Below are 17,498 nucleotides of genomic sequence, written 5' to 3'. Positions count from 1 at the left end.
GGAGTAGATGCCACTTCCCTTCTCGAAGTGTCTGTTCCATTTTGAGGGAATCACTAAATGTATGGGGTGAACGTTCACTGTTAGATCGAGTGTCCCTGTGGTGGTGTTCGGGAAGGGATCAGCGTGTCTTTCCTGATGGTAGTTTGGGGAGCCCTGTGATGGGTGATTGAAGGGCTCACCCCGAGATGGTACAGCCCATCCTGGTATCCAGGGAGGGCTCCAAGCAGGGATCTGGGTCCCCCGGGGAGCAGACCATGAGCCAGAGGTCCTGGTGAGGCAGGACTGTGGTCTGTTATCGCACGTGGTCTTTGAGCAGTGCCCCTCCTGATGGAGGCAGCTCACAGGCTGAGGCAGACCCAGGAGGCTGTGTTTCTACCCTGCTGATTTGGAGAGGTGACGCCTCTCTTCTGGGGCTGTCCTCAAAGTGGTCCCCAGTGGATACACCTCTTGGGGCTGCTGGTGACTTTTGTTATTGGTGTTGCTTTAATCTTACACCATCGATAGTGGGAAGTTGCTGAATGTATTTCTCCACCAGGAAATGGGTACAGCTCCAAAAGCAGGCAGCCTGGGATCCCAACCAACATGTGTGTGTGTGTGTGGCAGAGTATACATAAGATGATATTTGCCACTAGTAAATACAACTACATATTCACGTTATAGGCAATCATCGCCTAGTTCTAAAACATTTCTGTCACCCTAGAAAGATACCCCTTACCAATTAAGAAATCACCTTCCATTCCCCCTTTCCTCAGCACCTGGCAGCCCAATCTACAAGTTTTGATCTGTGTGTTTCCCAAGTCCCAGACTTCTATGCTCTAGGCTGCAAATTAAAGACAGCAACATGTGAGAAAATCCTTCCTGCTGAATTTCTATCATGTTTGGCATAAGTGCCTAAACCATCCCTAGCTTTGTTGGTGGGAAGGATGCAGTGACAGGTTCAGAGCCCTAGAATACCAGGCATGCCAACCCATATCATCGTGGGGAATATCTGTAATGCAGAAAGCTCTGGCTTCTATTTTTCAGAGAATAATATATCCAAGATAAACATTGATAACATTCCTGCAACACTTTGATCTTAAGAGTTCATTTATAAAGCATTTCAGCCTAATATAATATTTCCCAAAGCATTCCCAAGCCTCCATGGAAGAGCTTCCGTCTTGCTGACCCAAGAAGACCACAGACTACATGTTTCTTCTGTATTGAAAGAGCTTCTCACCTGTCATTTTGCTTCCCTTGAGGTATACCCATATGCTATCCCTGGGTCAGGAAGTTTCAGGTGTTATCTGCTCTTTTTTGTGTATCAAGCAGTGGGCTAGAGACTAAGATGGAGGAAAAGGCAGTGTACTCTTTTTCAAGGTGAAATGCAGACAGTGAGCACCTTTCCTTAGTATTTGAAGACTCCTTAATTTGATGCATTGATTTGAGAAATTCTTTTGCCCCATTAGGTTTTCCCCATGTCCCCCTGGTGGGGACGCGGTCAGTCCCCATTAGCAGGAAATATTAGCTCAGAGCCTAACTATGGGATACCACTCAGCAGTGGGAAGGAAAAAACTGTTGATAAGCTATTGATGACTTAGGGAAGCTTGACTAGATCTCAGTGGCATTCTGATGAGTGAAAAAAATCAGTCTCCAACGGTCATTTGTACAAGATTCTTGAGATGATGAAATTTTAGAAACAGACAACAGATCAGTGGAGGTAGAGTTTAGGAGCCAGAGGAGAGGGGTGGTGTGAAGATAAAGTGACACAAGGGGGATCATTGTGGTGATGGAACAGTTCTGGATCTTGACAGCAGTGGTGGTTATGCAGATCTGCCCATGTGAGGAAATGGCATAGCACTCTCCCCACATGTTATACTGGTGTCAACTTCCCTGGTCTTGATGTTGTACTATAGGGCCATAAAATAGAGCCATGAGGAGAGCCTAGATGAAGGTTCCATGGAACCTCTCTGTAATACCTTTGCAGCTTCCTGTGAATCTGTAAGTATTTCAAAATTAAAAGTTTTTTTTAAAAAAAAAAAACAAGGAAAAGCCTGGCTGTGCCCAGAATAGTGCTGGCACCTGAGCCTCACTGGCCCACACTTGGGTGGGAGTGGGGGACACATCAACCCCCAGAATAGCTTAACCCTGTTACTGTCAATCACCCACACTGAATGATGAGATCATACAGGGGCCTCAGAGGGTCTAGGTGGCAGGGGCCAACTCAGAGTGGCACCAGCTGTCTCAGTACAGAGGGTCCCCTCTTTGGATTGCAAGGATCAGTAGCTATTACTATTTAGGGCCAAGTGCTGGTCACCATCTCCTGAACTGCCCACCAAGATTGTCCCATTTCTAGGTGCATTAATTGCGTGCCTGGCCCAGGAATTTGAGATTTTGCTCATGTGGTGTTGTAAACAAGAACAGCTGCAGGCTTTGGTCTCTGGCGCACGGGAATCATCATTCTGACTGAGCAGGTTGTTTCCTTCATTCCACTGGGCACATGTGAGAAATGACCCAGGAACCATGGGGCTGTCATGAACCATGCTGCTGAGGATGTAACAAAAAGATCCCCAGGGGGCCAGCCCTGTGGCAAAGTGGTTGAGTTCAGCGCGCTCTGCTTCAGGAGCCCAAGTTTGTGGGTTTGGATTGTGGTCATGGACCTACACCACTCATCAGCCATGCTGTGGCAGTGACCCACATATAAAGAGGGGAAAGGTTGGCAGAGATGATAGCTCTGTGACAGTTGTCTTCAGCAAAAAAGAAAAAAATTGCCTGGTTGTTGAGAAATCCAGTGCTGATTCTCAGCCAAATCCTCCCATCATAACCTCCACCTGGGACGGGAACTGAACATGGAATCTAATGGGATCCATCCCTGCAATTATGGAAGGTAGATACGTGGAGGGGTGCACCTCTTGTTTAAAGACTGAGGAAAGGAAAAGGTAATCTGATTGTTAGCATATCCAGAATCAGCTGGATTCCTCTCCCAATTCAATGCTGACTTACCTTTAAGAAACACACATGAGACAAGGTTATGTATTGATCAGTTGATGAAAACACTGTGAGCAGAGGCTTGCAGGAGCCTAACCCTCTATTTCCCCTAGAAGCATGAAAGTGTTGGGAAAGAACAAAGATGTTGAGTAGTGTGATGGGGAGGTCAGGAGAAAGGGGAGAGCGCCGTGAGTCAGGAGGGTGGTCACCATCCCCCAGCCCCTCAACAGAGCTTGTGGGGCCACCTGGACCTGAGAAAGGCCCAGGAGCCAGATAATGTGTTCATCACAAGTCCTGAGCCATGAACCCAGTTGTGTCTCCAAGGAGTTCTTGTCAACTCTTAAGTATCCTCCAGTTGGTGGGATGCCTTCTGTGTTGCAGAGTACGTTTTAAATCAGAATATTTTGAACTAGGATAAGAAATCTCCTTCCTCTCCTTTTCTTTCCTCCCTATCTAAACAAATCAAATCAGCCCACACCAGCAATATTCCAGGAAGCTGCAAGATGCAACAGCAGGCAGCATGTGCTTCTCACCTACCCCTTCTCACCTGTGCCAGGGGAGCAAGATACTCTGCATTCCACTGGCACTTGAAGTGTCATGGGGTCTCTCTCCAGAGTGTCTGGTCATCCCTCCAAATGCAGAAGGAGAAGTCTTTAAGGCCTAGGAGGGAAAGAGCTTGTGTTCACACTGGGAATATTTTTTTCTAATCATGTTACTAGATAAGGCTTCTCGACCAGGCTTTTCATTATTCTAAATCAACTGAGCTCTGTGCACAACCAGTAAATGCAAATGTCCGCCCTCTCCTCCGTGCTCCACAGCCCCTGCTCTCGATGTAGACTGGCAGAACAACACTACCTTTGCCTCCTGTAGCACAGACATGTGTATTCACGTCTGCAGGCTCGGCTGTGACCGCCCCGTCAAAACCTTCCAAGGACACACAGTGAGTGCAAGTTCTGATTATGGGACTTGAGATCATGAGAATGTGCTGGGAATGGGGAGCCATCTCCTCTCTGCCTAGGATTAAAGGATACTGTGACTGACTGTGCCTCCAGGCCAACTCTTTGCTACTTGAATTGTTGTAACTATGTCAGGTGGTTGGATTAATTTTTTTTTTATGAGCAGGCAGCAAAAACAAACAAACAAACAAACAAACACAAAAAAACTGACCCTGAGATGACCAAGACGTCGGATTTTGCAGCAAAGAGTTTAAAGTAGCTATTATTAAAATGTACAAGGACATAAAAGAAAAGATGCTTGTAATGAGTGAATAGATTGGAAATGTTGGCAGAAAAAGGAGAACTATGTTCTTAAAAAGGATTCACATGAAAACTAAGAGGTATAATGTCTGAAATGAACATTTTAATGGGTGGGTTTAACAGCATATGGGAGATTGCAGAAATAAATTTAGTGAACCTGGAGAAAGATCATAGAAATTAGCCAGTTTGAAGAATTGATAAGAGACTGAACACATGAACAGAGGCTTAATGACCTACAGGACAATATGAAGCACTCTAGCATACATGTATATTGGAGAGAGGGAAAAGGGAATGGAAAAGACAAATTATTTGAAGCAATAATTGCCAAATTTGGTGCAAAACTTCAATGTGCAATCCAAGAAGCTCAGATGCCAGCTGACTTCTCATTGAATTCCTTAGTGTGGCACATGAGACTCTTCACAGCCTTTCCCCAGCAGATCTCACTTGTGTCCAAAGTCCCCTATACCTCAGCCCTCCTGGAAGACCGCCTGGGTTTGAGAACCTCACACCTGCAGTGTTCCCTGTTGAATCTCTCACAACATCTCATGCTCCTAATTTAACCGACATAAATTCCACTGTATTTGGCAATTGCTTGTGTCCTTACTACCCACCTTCTCCAGCTTCTGTCCCCACAGGGGTCCCTGATTCTGAAAGAAGGTGCTTTGAGAACACTGGGATCAGTTGTCCTGTTAACATCTCATTTTGGCTCTAAACAGACTCTTCCTTTTTTTGTTTTTCTGATCTGAGCTTGTTCCCCCTCTAACTCAAAACTATTCTCAGGCTTTTAATACGGCTGCACATAAAGTCTTTGGGACTGCCAGCCATCACACCACTTGGGTCTTTTTGCAGCTCTTCCTTCAGCACAAGACATGAGCTTAGTGTAATGGAGTCTCTTTCTTCCCAAGACCTGTAGGCTGGCTGGGAACCATGACTTGGGTTGTAGATGGAGTGAGAGGAAACTACGCTGTCAGGAAGAAATTTGTTCCATCCTGGAGGATTAAAGTTGGTTTGGATGGGGTCAGTGAGTGGGAACTGGCTCCACATTCCCAGGCCTGAGGAGATCCACCCATGGGTTCTCCTCTCAGCAGCTGCAATCAGAGCCAACAAAGCTTCCCTTGTCCTGGCAAAGCCTGTCCTGGGTCAGCACCTGTCATCAGACACCAGGTTCTTTTGTTGTCCTCCTAGACCTGCTTTCTCATGCACATGTCACACACACACATAGACCGATCTGCAATCTGACCCCTTTGTCCTTCCCTGACTCACCCAGTGATCTGCTCCTTGGACTTCCAGCTTCCCTCTTCTCTTTTGCTTGGGCCATTCACCATTGGTACTACGTGGACTACAAATGTGGTCTTGTCACTTTCGCACTTCACACCCTTCAAAACTCAGTGTCTTTAGCAAGTAGCATGACCATAAAATTCATCATCCAAACCAGAGCACTTAGGATTGAGAAATTAATTATGAATGTGAAATTAGTTAATTGTTAGGCTGGGACAGCGGCAAATGAGGCCTCCGTTCCTCGTCCTGGAAATCCCAGGACCCCATCACCTTGCTCTCACTGTTTCTCCTTGGCTCACCATGCCCAGCATGCACTCCCCACCTCCTGCCACAGGTGTCTCCTTTATAATCATGTGGTCCCTCCGCCCTTACCCTCAGGTGCGTTTGCCTTCATCCTCCAGGATTTAGCCTTTTTCTTTGTGTTTACCCTTTCCTCCTCCTCCAGGCAGTACCTACAGAGAAATGTCTTGTACGGATTTAGACAGAGTGAGTAGCTGTTGTATTAAAAGTGCAAAATGATTTTCAAAGTCAGCTTTAAAGTAGCTATGGTCCTGTTGGTTTAACATGCTGCACTCATTATGCGTAAATTCATTGAGCTTCCTTCTTAGCTGTAATTTTTTTCCTTAGAGAAATATGGATGAAGATGGCTGGTTGTGTATGCTTTTCTATGAATGAGAAAGACAGAGTAAAAAGAGAGGAAGATATCTGGCTTCTGGGCTGGCATTCTTTGAGATCCTGGGTGGATACAGATACTCTTCGCCAGCTGATGAAGCACTCCTGCCCCCTGCTGGAAAGTTGCTTTACTACTGACAGGTCTTTCTTTTTTTTTTTTTTTTTGAGATAGATCAGCCCTGAACTAACTACTGCCAATCCTCCTCTTTTTGCTGAGGAAGAGTGGCCCTGAGCTCACATCCATGCCCATCTTCCTCTACTTTATACATGGGACGCCTACCACAGCATGCCTTTTTGCCAAGTGGTGCCATGTCCGCACCCCGGATCTGAACTGGCAAACCCCAGGCCAACAAGAAGCAGAACATGCAAACTTAACCACTGTGCCACCGGGACAGCCCCTCACAGACCTTTCTTTTAAAACCCTTTGCTATCTTTCAGAATGAAGTCAATGCCATCAAATGGGATCCTTCTGGAATGTTGCTAGCATCCTGCTCTGATGACATGACATTAAAGGTAAAGTTGTGGGAACAGATGGGCTCTGTGATCCTAGATGACCCCATGTACTCAGTGCAGGTCTTGCAGTCCCTGCTTCTCTGGCTAATTATTATGGGCACCTTCCTGCCTCTATCAGTTTTCCCCATTGCTCACTTGATGATTTGCTGTCATCGAATTAACTCTTGTTTATCAAAGATCCTGCTGAGAATCCTTCCCTTCCCTGTGGCCTTTCTCACAGGTGTCTTCTAACATTTTGCCCACCCCTTTGTGTGGGTGGCCACCTGCCGATTTGCCAGCTGCATGCCACATGGATGACGCACTTCCCAAGGGCCAGAAACCTAAGGAGCACTCACAGAATGAATGATGTTGGACCATTCCTGGGTGGAGAAATAGGGTTTGTTCACACTGTCCCCAATACGTTTTCTAGATCTGGAGTATGAAGCAGGATCTGTGTGTCCATGACCTTCAGGCTCACAGCAAAGAGATATACACCATAAAATGGAGTCCCACTGGGCCAGCCACCAGCAACCCAAACTCCAGCATCATGCTAGCAAGGTAAAGGGGGCAACTTGCAGCCCAGTTTCATTTCCCAAAAGCAGCCTTGCTCCCTGCGGCTAAGCTTTTACAGGGCCAGTAAAAGTTTTTTTTGTCCAGAGGAAACAGAAGATTTTACTAAGGTGTGTTGCAAGTTTACACCCTTCCTTCCAAGGTAAATGAAGCAAAAGCTCACTTGGAAGGGGCACACGAGATATAAATATCACGTGATACCTATAAGGAGGGTTTTAGCTGCAAGGCTAGTGGGTTGTATGTCCAGGCTTCCAGCACTTTGCTTTGGTGAAGGTTTTTATTATGACAGAGAAAATAAAGTGTTCTTCTTGGACTTTGGGCTTGGTTGACGTAGTACAACTCAGAGCTGCAGATGGCAAGACTTTTGAGTGTCATAAAGGGTCCCCAGCCCTAGTCAGGTCTGACCAAATCATTTCTATAGTGTACCCCCTCCAACACCAGCATTGGAGGGTGTGCACTGGGCACTCAGTCAAATGCCAGAAGTGGGAAGAGTGGTTAGAAGTGACCATAGTGGCCTTCTCACACCACATCCCTTTAGGCTGAAGTCACCAGAATTTTCTCGTCCTCCTGCTCCCTGGACTTGGGCTTGATTGACCCATAGAAAACACTGGAAAGAATCCATTCAGGATTTACCATTCTGCCCTTGGTGCTGTGTTTTAAGAAGAACATTTAGAAGAATAAGCTGAAGAGATTCTGAGACTGATGCTAGGATACTTAGGGGTCTGGAAAACATGATCCAAGGAAACAGGGGTGTTTGTTCATCCTGGCAAAGACAAGGGAGGGATGCAGCAGGGGGTTTATTCCATGCCATTGTTTGTGGGGAGAGGTGACTGGTGGCACAGTCCCCTGTAGCTCAGAAGCACATCCCCTCCACAGTGTAACAGTAGGGGCAGGGCAGCCTTGCCAAGCAGCAAGCACTTGTTGCTGAAAGTGCTCCATCCAAGGCCATCTCTTAGAAAACACTGGAAGGAATCCCTGTGTCAACAGATGCTGAACCAGAATACCACGAAGGCCATAATTCTCTTATTTCAAGTAATTGCCCTAAGATCCACTTAAATGACCATGTTACAGAATACATTGTAATCATTTTTTTGATGGCTTGAAAGGTGCTTTTGTATCACCTGGTACCCATGATGAGCATAAATTATCCTTTTAGTCAACAAGTATAAAAGGGCCCTGCCAGTGCCTAATGAGTCTCTGTGGAGAGATAGACTGCCAGATGGCAGCCTTGTGAGATGCACTATTCTTTTAAATTTGAAAATAAAATATTATGATTGCCTATTTGGAGACAATTGTAGTTTTATCCCCATTGAATGAAAATTTTTATTTACTCAATTTGCTATTTTTTCAAATTTGGCTATTAGCATTATTATGTTAGTTGGTAATGATACATGTTATGTTTTAAATTATAGGAGCATTTTAGAAAACATGGTAAATATTCTACAAAAGTATTTATTATTCATATCTATAGGAAATGCAGATATCAATTTGTTTGCCTAATGATAGCACCGGAAAAAAAAGAAAAGAAAGGGAAAATGTTTTGGGGCTTTATGTTCACTTTTAGAAGAGAAAAAGTGTACAATTTATTTTCTCTTCAAACATAAAAGCTAGGAAAGAAAAACAGCTCACGATGCCTGTTAAATGTCTTAGAGAAATAGAAAGAAACCACCATGGTTCTGTGCTGATGTTTTCTCTCCCGTCTGTCTAGTGCTTCGTTTGATTCCACAGTTCGACTGTGGGATGTCGAGCGAGGTGTTTGCATCCACACACTAACCAAGCATCAGGAACCTGTCTACAGTGTAGCTTTCAGCCCTGACGGGAAATATTTGGCCAGCGGCTCCTTTGACAAGTGTGTGCATATCTGGAATACTCAGGTAATCTCCCATTTCCCGTGGCTGAATCCTTTCTGCAAGTAACACCCAAGAGTCATGTTTTCGGTAACCCAGGCTCACAACAGCGCCTGGGGAATTCATGCTCAGGAAGGAGTTAGTTGCCTCAAGATGGAGCCTTCAAGCAAAGCCTGACTCCCCAGGCAGACACCAGGCCAAATGCCATCTGCCTTGTACTCCACATGGACTGTGCGTCTTCCCCACCAGGGACCCCCACCATCTTCTGTTACTTTTTCTGAGTCCCTGGCATGAAACCTTCTGTTTGCCTCATCCTTTTCCTGGGCACAAATAGTTATCTCTGAAAAGAGTAGCCCAGTCATCTTACTGCCAGAGATGCTGCTCTGTGGGTACTCAAGTTGGGGTGAGATGTTTCTGTCCATCTGAGCTTTCTGGGGGGCCAGCCAACTGAGACTAGGCTAGCCCTAAGCTGCCTTGCTCCATGCAACTCCTGTAGCTTCTCTGTGGAGAAAATGAGGGAGTATGAGGGAATATTTCTTTGCTGTTGTCATATGATTTCGGTTCTTCAAATGGAAGTAGTTTGTGTTTGGGTAGCAAAGGTATGTCAATATTGAGCTGTCCTGTTATCAAGACTGAAAGGAGACAGTATTTGAATAAATGTAGCCCCCAGGGGTATCGCTAGCCACACTGAGGATAAGAGAATTCTGAATATAAAGTAGAAATAGATGAGAACAAATATAGTATAAATTGTTATACTGGGCATTCAGCTCTTTGTTCTCCCGCTGATGGAAGAAAGAAATGGTGGTATGGTGGGAGTCACTGCAAATGGCCAACAATATATTTTGTTTGATTTCAGGATGGATTAAATGACTTCCCTTCTCCCCTCTTAATGAACCCACGTTCCTGATTCCCTTTGGCTTGGTTGGCTTTGAAATGGGTTTGCATTCTCAAGTCCCTGCCCCCTTGTGGCAGAGGCATGTGGTTGATTAGCTAAGTTAACTGGCATGGGGCAGGAGGAGGTCCACTGGGACCTCAGGCTTCCCAGGGGCTGCCTCACATGAACCACATCCTCTTAGGGAGGGAAAGATGATAGTAGACCATATGTGGAACCAGCTTGGCTGGTTGTATTTTAATTGTTTTTAAAGGTTGGCACTGAGCTGAGCCTCACAGTGCTAGATAGGCCAGCCAGAAAATGCACATCCCAGGAATAATGTGCAAGAATCTCTATTCATGAAATGCCTACTAGAAATAGTGATGGATGGATCTGTAGGATGACATAATTAAAAAATGACATCATCGGTTAGGTACTGCCTACTGTCAGAAATTACTCATCAGGAGCTGGCCCCAGGGCTGAGTGTTTAAGTACGAGTACTCTGCTTTGGCAGCTGAGGCTTTCACTGGTTCAGATCCTGGGCACAGACATGGCACCACTTGTCAGGCCATGCTGAGGCAGTGTCCCACAGTGTCCCAGAGCCAGAAGGGACCTACAACTAGAATATACAACTATGTACTGGGGGGCTTTAGGGAGAAGAAGAAGAAAAAAAAAAAAAGATTGGCAACAGATGTTGGCTCAACTGCCAATCTTTTTTTAAAAACAATATTACTCATCAAATTAGTTTATCCCTTTTTTATAAATCACAAAACTCTTTGAGACATTTCAAAGCTCACTTTAATCTTCAATGATATGGATGCCTTCTCTAAATATAGAAACATATATAATATTGTTGACTTCCTCCTCCCTTACTTCCCATCTCTTCGGAACGGCTGCCTGAGTCTCCCCCTGCTACCAATCATTGGCTGGAATGGCCTATGGGAGGATGACCTCATCTGAAATGTAGAGGCCAACTCTGTGGGCAGCCATAGGTCAGTTTTGCTCCCCATTGTAGCAAGTCTGAGAGACACGTTTCTCCAGCCACCAGTGTTTACTGAAAATTGTTTTAACTTCCATGTGTGTGAAAATTTTTGTTACAACATACACGGGGGAGAGGAGGAATACCCATCCCACTGGGTCAGTGTGCTAAGTGCACCCTGCATCATGAGTGACAATTGCTTTGCTTTGCAGGGTGGAAGTCTTGTCCACAGCTACCGTGGCACTGGCGGCATCTTTGAGGTGTGCTGGAACGCCCGAGGGAACAAAGTGGGTGCCAGTGCATCTGATGGCTCTGTAAGCAGCACCTTTGGTTTGCTGGGGAGTGGAGGGCAGAAAGATGAAAAGCCAGGCAGCTGACACCCACATGTGCTTCCGGGGAGTATGATAGGTCCTTGTCTCCAAGGGCCACAGCAGGCACTCAGCAAATGTGTATTGGGTGAAGGAAACTTCTGGAGTGGATCCTGTTGGGTTGGCACCACATCTGAGAATGGCCATCTCTTCCTCCCTTCCAAAATGTCATTACAGTGGACATTTTCACAGAGAGGTTGGTGGTTTTCAACCATGGTGATTCTGCCCCACTGAGGACGTTAGGCGATGTCTGGAGGCATTTTTGTTGTCACTATTTTGGTGGAGGGTGCTACTGGTATGTAGTTGTTGGAGGCCAGGGATGCTGCTAAACCTCCTACAATGCACAAGATAGCTCCACAAAAGAAGCATCTGGCCCCAGATGTCACTGGTGCCAAGGCTGAGAAAACTGCTCCCATCTTGGCTTCATGATTGTGCCCCCAACCTGGGCCCTCTGGTGATAAAGGCATGATCTGTGATTCCTCAGGTCTCCCTGGTTTCAGTGACCCTTTTCTGATCACATGAGTTGTCTAGCTTCTTGATTCACCCCTGAACTTGAGATTGGCCTGAGCTCTAAGACAGGGGGCAGTGGGCTGGCTGGGAACGTGTCCACATGGCCTCTAAATGTTCTCACAGGCTTGCGTTCTCATCTGCCCTGCCACATAGGGATCTGCTGGTGGTCACTGCCATCCCATTAGTTCCTAGCATTGCCCTTGACTTGGCTTTTCTCCTCCATGGCTTTTTTCCTGGTCTTGGTTGGTCAGATCCTCAGACACTAGCCTGTTACTAGAGCTTCTCTGAACCATCATGACTATGTGCCAATAAAACTTTATTTATTAAAAAATGAGTGGTGGGCTGGATTTGGTCTGTGGGCCATATAGTTTGCGAACTGATGTTCTAAACACATCTGTGTTGTCTATCAGGATAACAGCCACTTCTCTTTCCTTCCAGGTGTGTGTTTTAGATCTGCGAAAGTAAACACAAAATATGATAGAAAAAAGAAAAGAGTTCTAACAGACCAGCAGTGAATGTGTGGACTTCAGCACCCTCAGACACAGTCCTGTCAGCTCCCAAACTGTATGAACTCGATGTGTATTACAGTGGACTTTGAAATCAACTCATACCTGGCCACAGGAGTCCATGTTTTTTGTAATCTTCATCAAGAAGTTTGAAACAGAAACATACACACAGTCCTATTGAAAGGGGAAAGAATGGTTTCCACCTGGAACATTCAGCCTAGGAAGCATGAAGCCACCAGCCAGACAGTGCACGGTCTGGGTTCCATCCAGATCAGTCTCTGATGGCTAAAAGGGAAAAAAAAAAAACTGTGCCAAATAAAGAAAAATGCTGCAATAAACCAAAAGGAGGGGGAGAAAAATCCCTGCACATGGTAGGGTTTTTTTTCCCTAACAATTTGGACACTACGGTTGCTCTCACAAAGGATGTTCAATGACCAGTTTGTACTGATGAAATGTGCAACTTTGTATTTTCTAGAATCTTCTTTGTCCAGTGGTTTTTCTGTCAGCTGGAATCCTGTTGTCCGGGGCCCTTCCATCTGAGATGGAACCTGTGTTTGGCTTGTTGCTTCTTTCCTCTTGTTTTCTGCCCCCTCCTCCTCTTTCCTTTGTTCTGTGTGGTCTTGATTTGCAGTCCATGCTCCATAGATGTAGCCTTGTGGGCACGATGACAAAATCTTTGACCGACGGCTACTTTGACCCCCTATTTTGGTCCCCCTCATCCCCGCTCTCTCTGTCCCCCACTCATAGTTGCTTCAGATCTTGGGTCTCAAGGACACATTTGGCACATAAGTGCTTTACGTAAGAAGGCAGGGCAAGGGAAACTTTTTACAGAAGAAAAAAAATGACTTATAAGAGAAAGAGCCTGGAGTATTTTTGAAAAATATATATATTTTTTTATGTTAAAACAATTTTAAAACCTGAAAAGGGCCATCAGTCACAGAGAGCTTTGTGTGATTCATATTTTAAATAAGTTTTAGAAAGCCACAGGCAGAGTCTGAGGCAGCTTTTCCCTCTTCCTTCAGCTTCTTGGGAGGCACCTGTAACTCTCGGCGGAAGAGAGTCAGTCCGCCGGGTTGTCTGTAACCAGATAAGAGGCCCCGATCTGTGGTTCCAGGAGAGCTGGTGTCCATCGGGGCGTGGTCACCTTCGTAGCCAGCTGGAGAGAAGTGAAGAACAGGGCCCGTTGCCCAAAGAAGCATTCCCCAAACCTGATGGTATTGAAGAAGCCATCAGAACCAACAGCTGGGCTCTGTCACCGTTAGCAACATCTTTTTCACAGCAGTGTAACTACCGATGTCACCAAGAGCAGTTTGGCAGGTCCTTCCAAGGCCGATAGTGAGGGCTCCAGCATCTCTCCTGGTCTATTAATGACAAAAATGAACAGGGAAGATTTTTCAGTCTTGAAAGTGAATTCTATAGGTAGAATGTCACTAATAATTTCTGCCATCATCATTTCCTTCCCTCACAAGGGACTAGGAGAAACATTTTCCTTTGTTAAACAATGAATCTTTTTACTGTTTTTAAAAAATTAAACACAGCTTTGTGTTCCTAGAGGAGTTTCCCTTCCTTGGTTCTGATGACCTTTATACTCTTGTTGTCATACCCTTATGCTGACCCATCATTTAAAGTAGACCTGGGAAAAAGGACTGAAGGCTACCCTTCATCCGTCTTCCTGCAGGTGGAGGAAAGGATGGGGAGGTTGGCCAGACCTGGGGGCACTGGCAATGGGCAGGTTTCAGCAGGGGGTGTGTTCCAGCAACAAGATAGGATGTTATTCAGAGGTGGCATCCATCCGTGGAACCAAAAGTGACTCATCATGGCAGAGTGAGGGCCTCCTCCAGACAACTTGGAGGGTGCCAGGACCAGCTATGGAAGCCAGATGCGTTCGTCCTTCTCAGATGACAAGTGGGCCTTCACGTGGATATGTGAATTACTCCAGCCCCAGCTATGCAAGACCAAAGCACGCTCTGTTGACTTGCTGGGTAGCTGATTCAGACTCTGTTACCTGAACGCTTATCAAAGGTCTGAGTTCTGTGGAGTCACTCACCTTTGAAGCTAGCAGGCGTCCCCAGGTACATTGATAATTTCCTGCCCCAAGAAATCATTAGGCTTGGGATGTGGTTTGTGGGTCCAGAAGAACACCATCTTGACCCCTCCCCAAATAAAAGTGTATTCATCTCTGCAGAGCCTCAGCTGTCGAGGGTCGGCCCATGGGCAGGACACGGCTTGTGTATGACAGGCCACACACTGCTGTGGGGTGGCGACGGTAGGACGTATTGTAAGGGGCTCACTAGACAATCCTCACATGAAGGTTTTAGCCAGGGTCTCACTGATGTGTTGGCTTTAGACATTTGACAGATTTGAATCACTTGGGAATGGTTAGGTGGGAGCCGAGGGCTGCGAGGCATGGACGACTTTGGCTCAGTCGTTTGCAAAGAAGTGAACCTGACAATGATGGAGGCTGACTGTCCACATCCCTGGCTTTCTGACCAGCCATCAGAGGGGAGCTCACCGTGGGCCACAAGGGGGACCAAGCCTGAGAAGGCAGTCAGGGACCCTCACATGCATCCCCGTTCTCAGCAAACAGAAGGCTGTTGATCCAGCCTCCAATATTTGCATGCCAGCATCTACCCTGCTGGAAACTCAGGAGACTGAGCTTTGTTCTCAAGGGGAGGCCTATGGGGAGTGGTAGTGTTCAACATTGTTTACTGCTCTTAAACATTGTTTGTAACATTCAAGTCACAGATGTATCTAGAATCTTCTGTTGGGTTTGAAGTGACCAAGAGCACATCCTGCACACACCTGGGACAGGGATGCTGCCCACTCTGGGATGTTACAGGGTTTCAACCCTCTGACCCCGCATGACACCTAGGACTTGACTTTTATCTTTCTAAAGATAGATCATGGAGCCAAGGGAAGTTCACTTCATCAAACTTAAGGGTCGGCTTTGTTTCTAGTTATTTTTCTGTTTTATAACCTTTAGTTCCACCTTTTTTTTTTTTTTTGAATCGTGTTTCTTATTAAATGCAGACATATTCCTCTGCCACTCTGAAGTTTCAGATTCTGGCTTCTGTGGTTTTTATTGTCTGTGTCAGACTCGCAGCCAGATGTAGTTCTCTGTCAGCATTTCCCAGATTTCTGTTCCAGCCACACTGACCCCTGTTCTGTTCTCACCCTCACGTTTTCTGAGAAAGAGAATCACTTGTGTGTCGTAGTTCATTTGTTTCAAGAGAGAATCAATAGATCATATTCAGTGTCTTGAATAAATTGCTCTATTTTGATATTAGAGAACCTGGTGGGTATGCTTTCTTTGTCTCACCCGGGAACTCTTGGGTTCATGTTGACACTGGTGACTAAGGACAGGATTCTGCATTTTCTCAGGAGAAAATAACTTGAATGTCTCTTTCAGGATTGCCCTGCTTAAGTGGGGTAAAGGGGCCTGACCCTGTGCTGTGGGAGCAGCAGCAGCCCTGGGGATGATTCTCTAAAGGGAGCCTGTTTTCTCCTGCTTCCTGTTCATGACTTTATTTCGGGCTGGCTGTTTTACAAAGTCAAAGCAAGTGAATTTTGTCAGCGGGTTAGTTTGCTGGGAGTCCGAGTTCAAGGATTAACTCTGAGTTGTTAGAAGACCCTCAAGTCACAAGACATGGAGGACTTGACCTTTCCTTGAGGACAATGCCAACTCATGCTCAGCAAATACTTATCGACATCTGCTCTGTGCCAGGCTCTTCCAGGTGTTTCTATTTATGCCGCATGAATCACTTGGGTAGAGCCTGCTTATTTTTCTCTTTTTTTAACCAAGTTCACCAAGCATGTTTCCCCATGGTGGATTGGGGTGAAGTTCTGAGCACGCTGACCCTTGCTACTAAAGCCACAGGAATGCCCTGGGAAGAAGCTTGTAGCAAATACACAGCGGGCCAGCAGCACACCACATGACAGAGCTCCCCAGGATCAGGGCACATGTGACGAGTGGCTTTCGTTGCTTCTACAGGAATGCTGGTAACATATTAATAGCTTTAAATGGGTTCTTTCTACTAAGAGGAAACTGGCTTGGGACCACACAGATTGTCCAAGATCTAAATACCTTTCATCATCACACAGGAACCTTTGCTGCAGTGATTAAAGTTTTTCCTTTGTCTGTTGAGGCTCCACTTAATTTTATTTATTTTGAAAATCTAAGCCTCCACTCACTGAACAGAGAACTTTCCTTTTTAATGGCCCAGATCATGGTGCTGTTCCTAAAGGATGGTTGAGACTGTTCTCGTATTCTTGGAAAGTCGTCTCTGTACCTGTGGCTGTTAGTGGTTGGTAACTACTGACAGAGACCTGGAAATCACTTTGTGACATGCATGAAAAGAGACAGGAAGTGTTGTGAAGTGATTTCTGCCCTTACAAAACACTGAGAATTTGGCTGGATGATTTTTTCTCAGCTTGGCTCCTTTTTCTCTGAAGTGTCTCATCCACTAGCAAGGTTACCAAGGCCAGAGGTCGCAGTTCCACTTGGCAGATGATGGGGAGAGGGCGCAGGGGACCCTGGGGAGAGGGCAGGGACCATGTTATTGACAGTGTCCCCTTCCACTAAAACTTGAAGTTAGTGCTCTGGAGAACAGGGGCTCTGATTAGGAATACAGTCATCCTCAAGCAAAGTTATAGAGAGAAATTCCACAGAAGGATGGCTGGGAGTCATCTATTCTACGTAAGCACACGACTGTAAAGGTTGAGGAGGAGAGCTTTGGAATAGAGAAAGTCAACTCGTTAAGTATTTTATGGTGTGGTTAATAAACTGGCCAATAAAGTCAAATGGAAGCCCCCTGTTAGAAGCATCCTGATCTTTCTATCCAGACTACACTCCCAGCTGCACCTGTGTCATGTGTGACCACCTCAAACTCCTGGCTGTTGGTCCCAGTTCCCTCACCTTTTCAAGGACTTCTCCCAGGTCATTGTCCCCTCCCTCACATCATTGTTACTGCTTTCTCTCTGCTAGGTCGTTCCCTTTAGCCTCCCAGTGTACTCTAGCATCTCCCATCTCTAAACAATAAGGACCAGACTTCCCTCTGCAACAACCAGCCTTATGAGGAAATTGCCTAAACCAAGCATTGTCTATTGTCATCTCATTCATTCGTCTGTTTGCCCAATTATGTGTCTCTTCTTCCCTGGTCTAACTTGCTCCACCATGTCTCCACTG

The 17,498-nt window shown here is 45.9% G+C and overlaps 1 protein-coding gene across 5 annotated transcripts in view; it reads left to right on the top strand.

Moving 5' to 3' along the window:
* LOC124232267 (F-box-like/WD repeat-containing protein TBL1X) overlaps window positions 1-15,599 on the top strand; it is a 130,721-nt gene extending 115,122 nt beyond the window's left edge. For all 5 annotated transcript variants that reach the window (XM_046649234.1, XM_046649230.1, XM_046649231.1 and 2 more), the window contains 6 exons: window positions 3,783-3,904; window positions 6,609-6,683; window positions 7,093-7,220; window positions 8,941-9,106; window positions 11,142-11,243; window positions 12,246-15,599. In XM_046649234.1, coding sequence (XP_046505190.1) covers window positions 3,783-3,904; window positions 6,609-6,683; window positions 7,093-7,220; window positions 8,941-9,106; window positions 11,142-11,243; window positions 12,246-12,272 — 620 coding nt within the window. In that variant the 3' untranslated portion in view covers window positions 12,273-15,599. The remainder of the gene's footprint in view (window positions 1-3,782; window positions 3,905-6,608; window positions 6,684-7,092; window positions 7,221-8,940; window positions 9,107-11,141; window positions 11,244-12,245) is intronic.
* Window positions 15,600-17,498: the final 1,899 nt, after the last annotated feature.

Source organism: Equus quagga, unplaced genomic scaffold, assembly GCF_021613505.1.
Source record: "Equus quagga isolate Etosha38 unplaced genomic scaffold, UCLA_HA_Equagga_1.0 HiC_scaffold_41_RagTag, whole genome shotgun sequence".
Classification (NCBI taxonomy): Eukaryota; Metazoa; Chordata; class Mammalia; order Perissodactyla; family Equidae; genus Equus; species Equus quagga.
The sequence above is the reverse complement of the archived record's forward strand: the minus strand, read 5'-3'. Positions and strand labels throughout refer to the sequence as shown.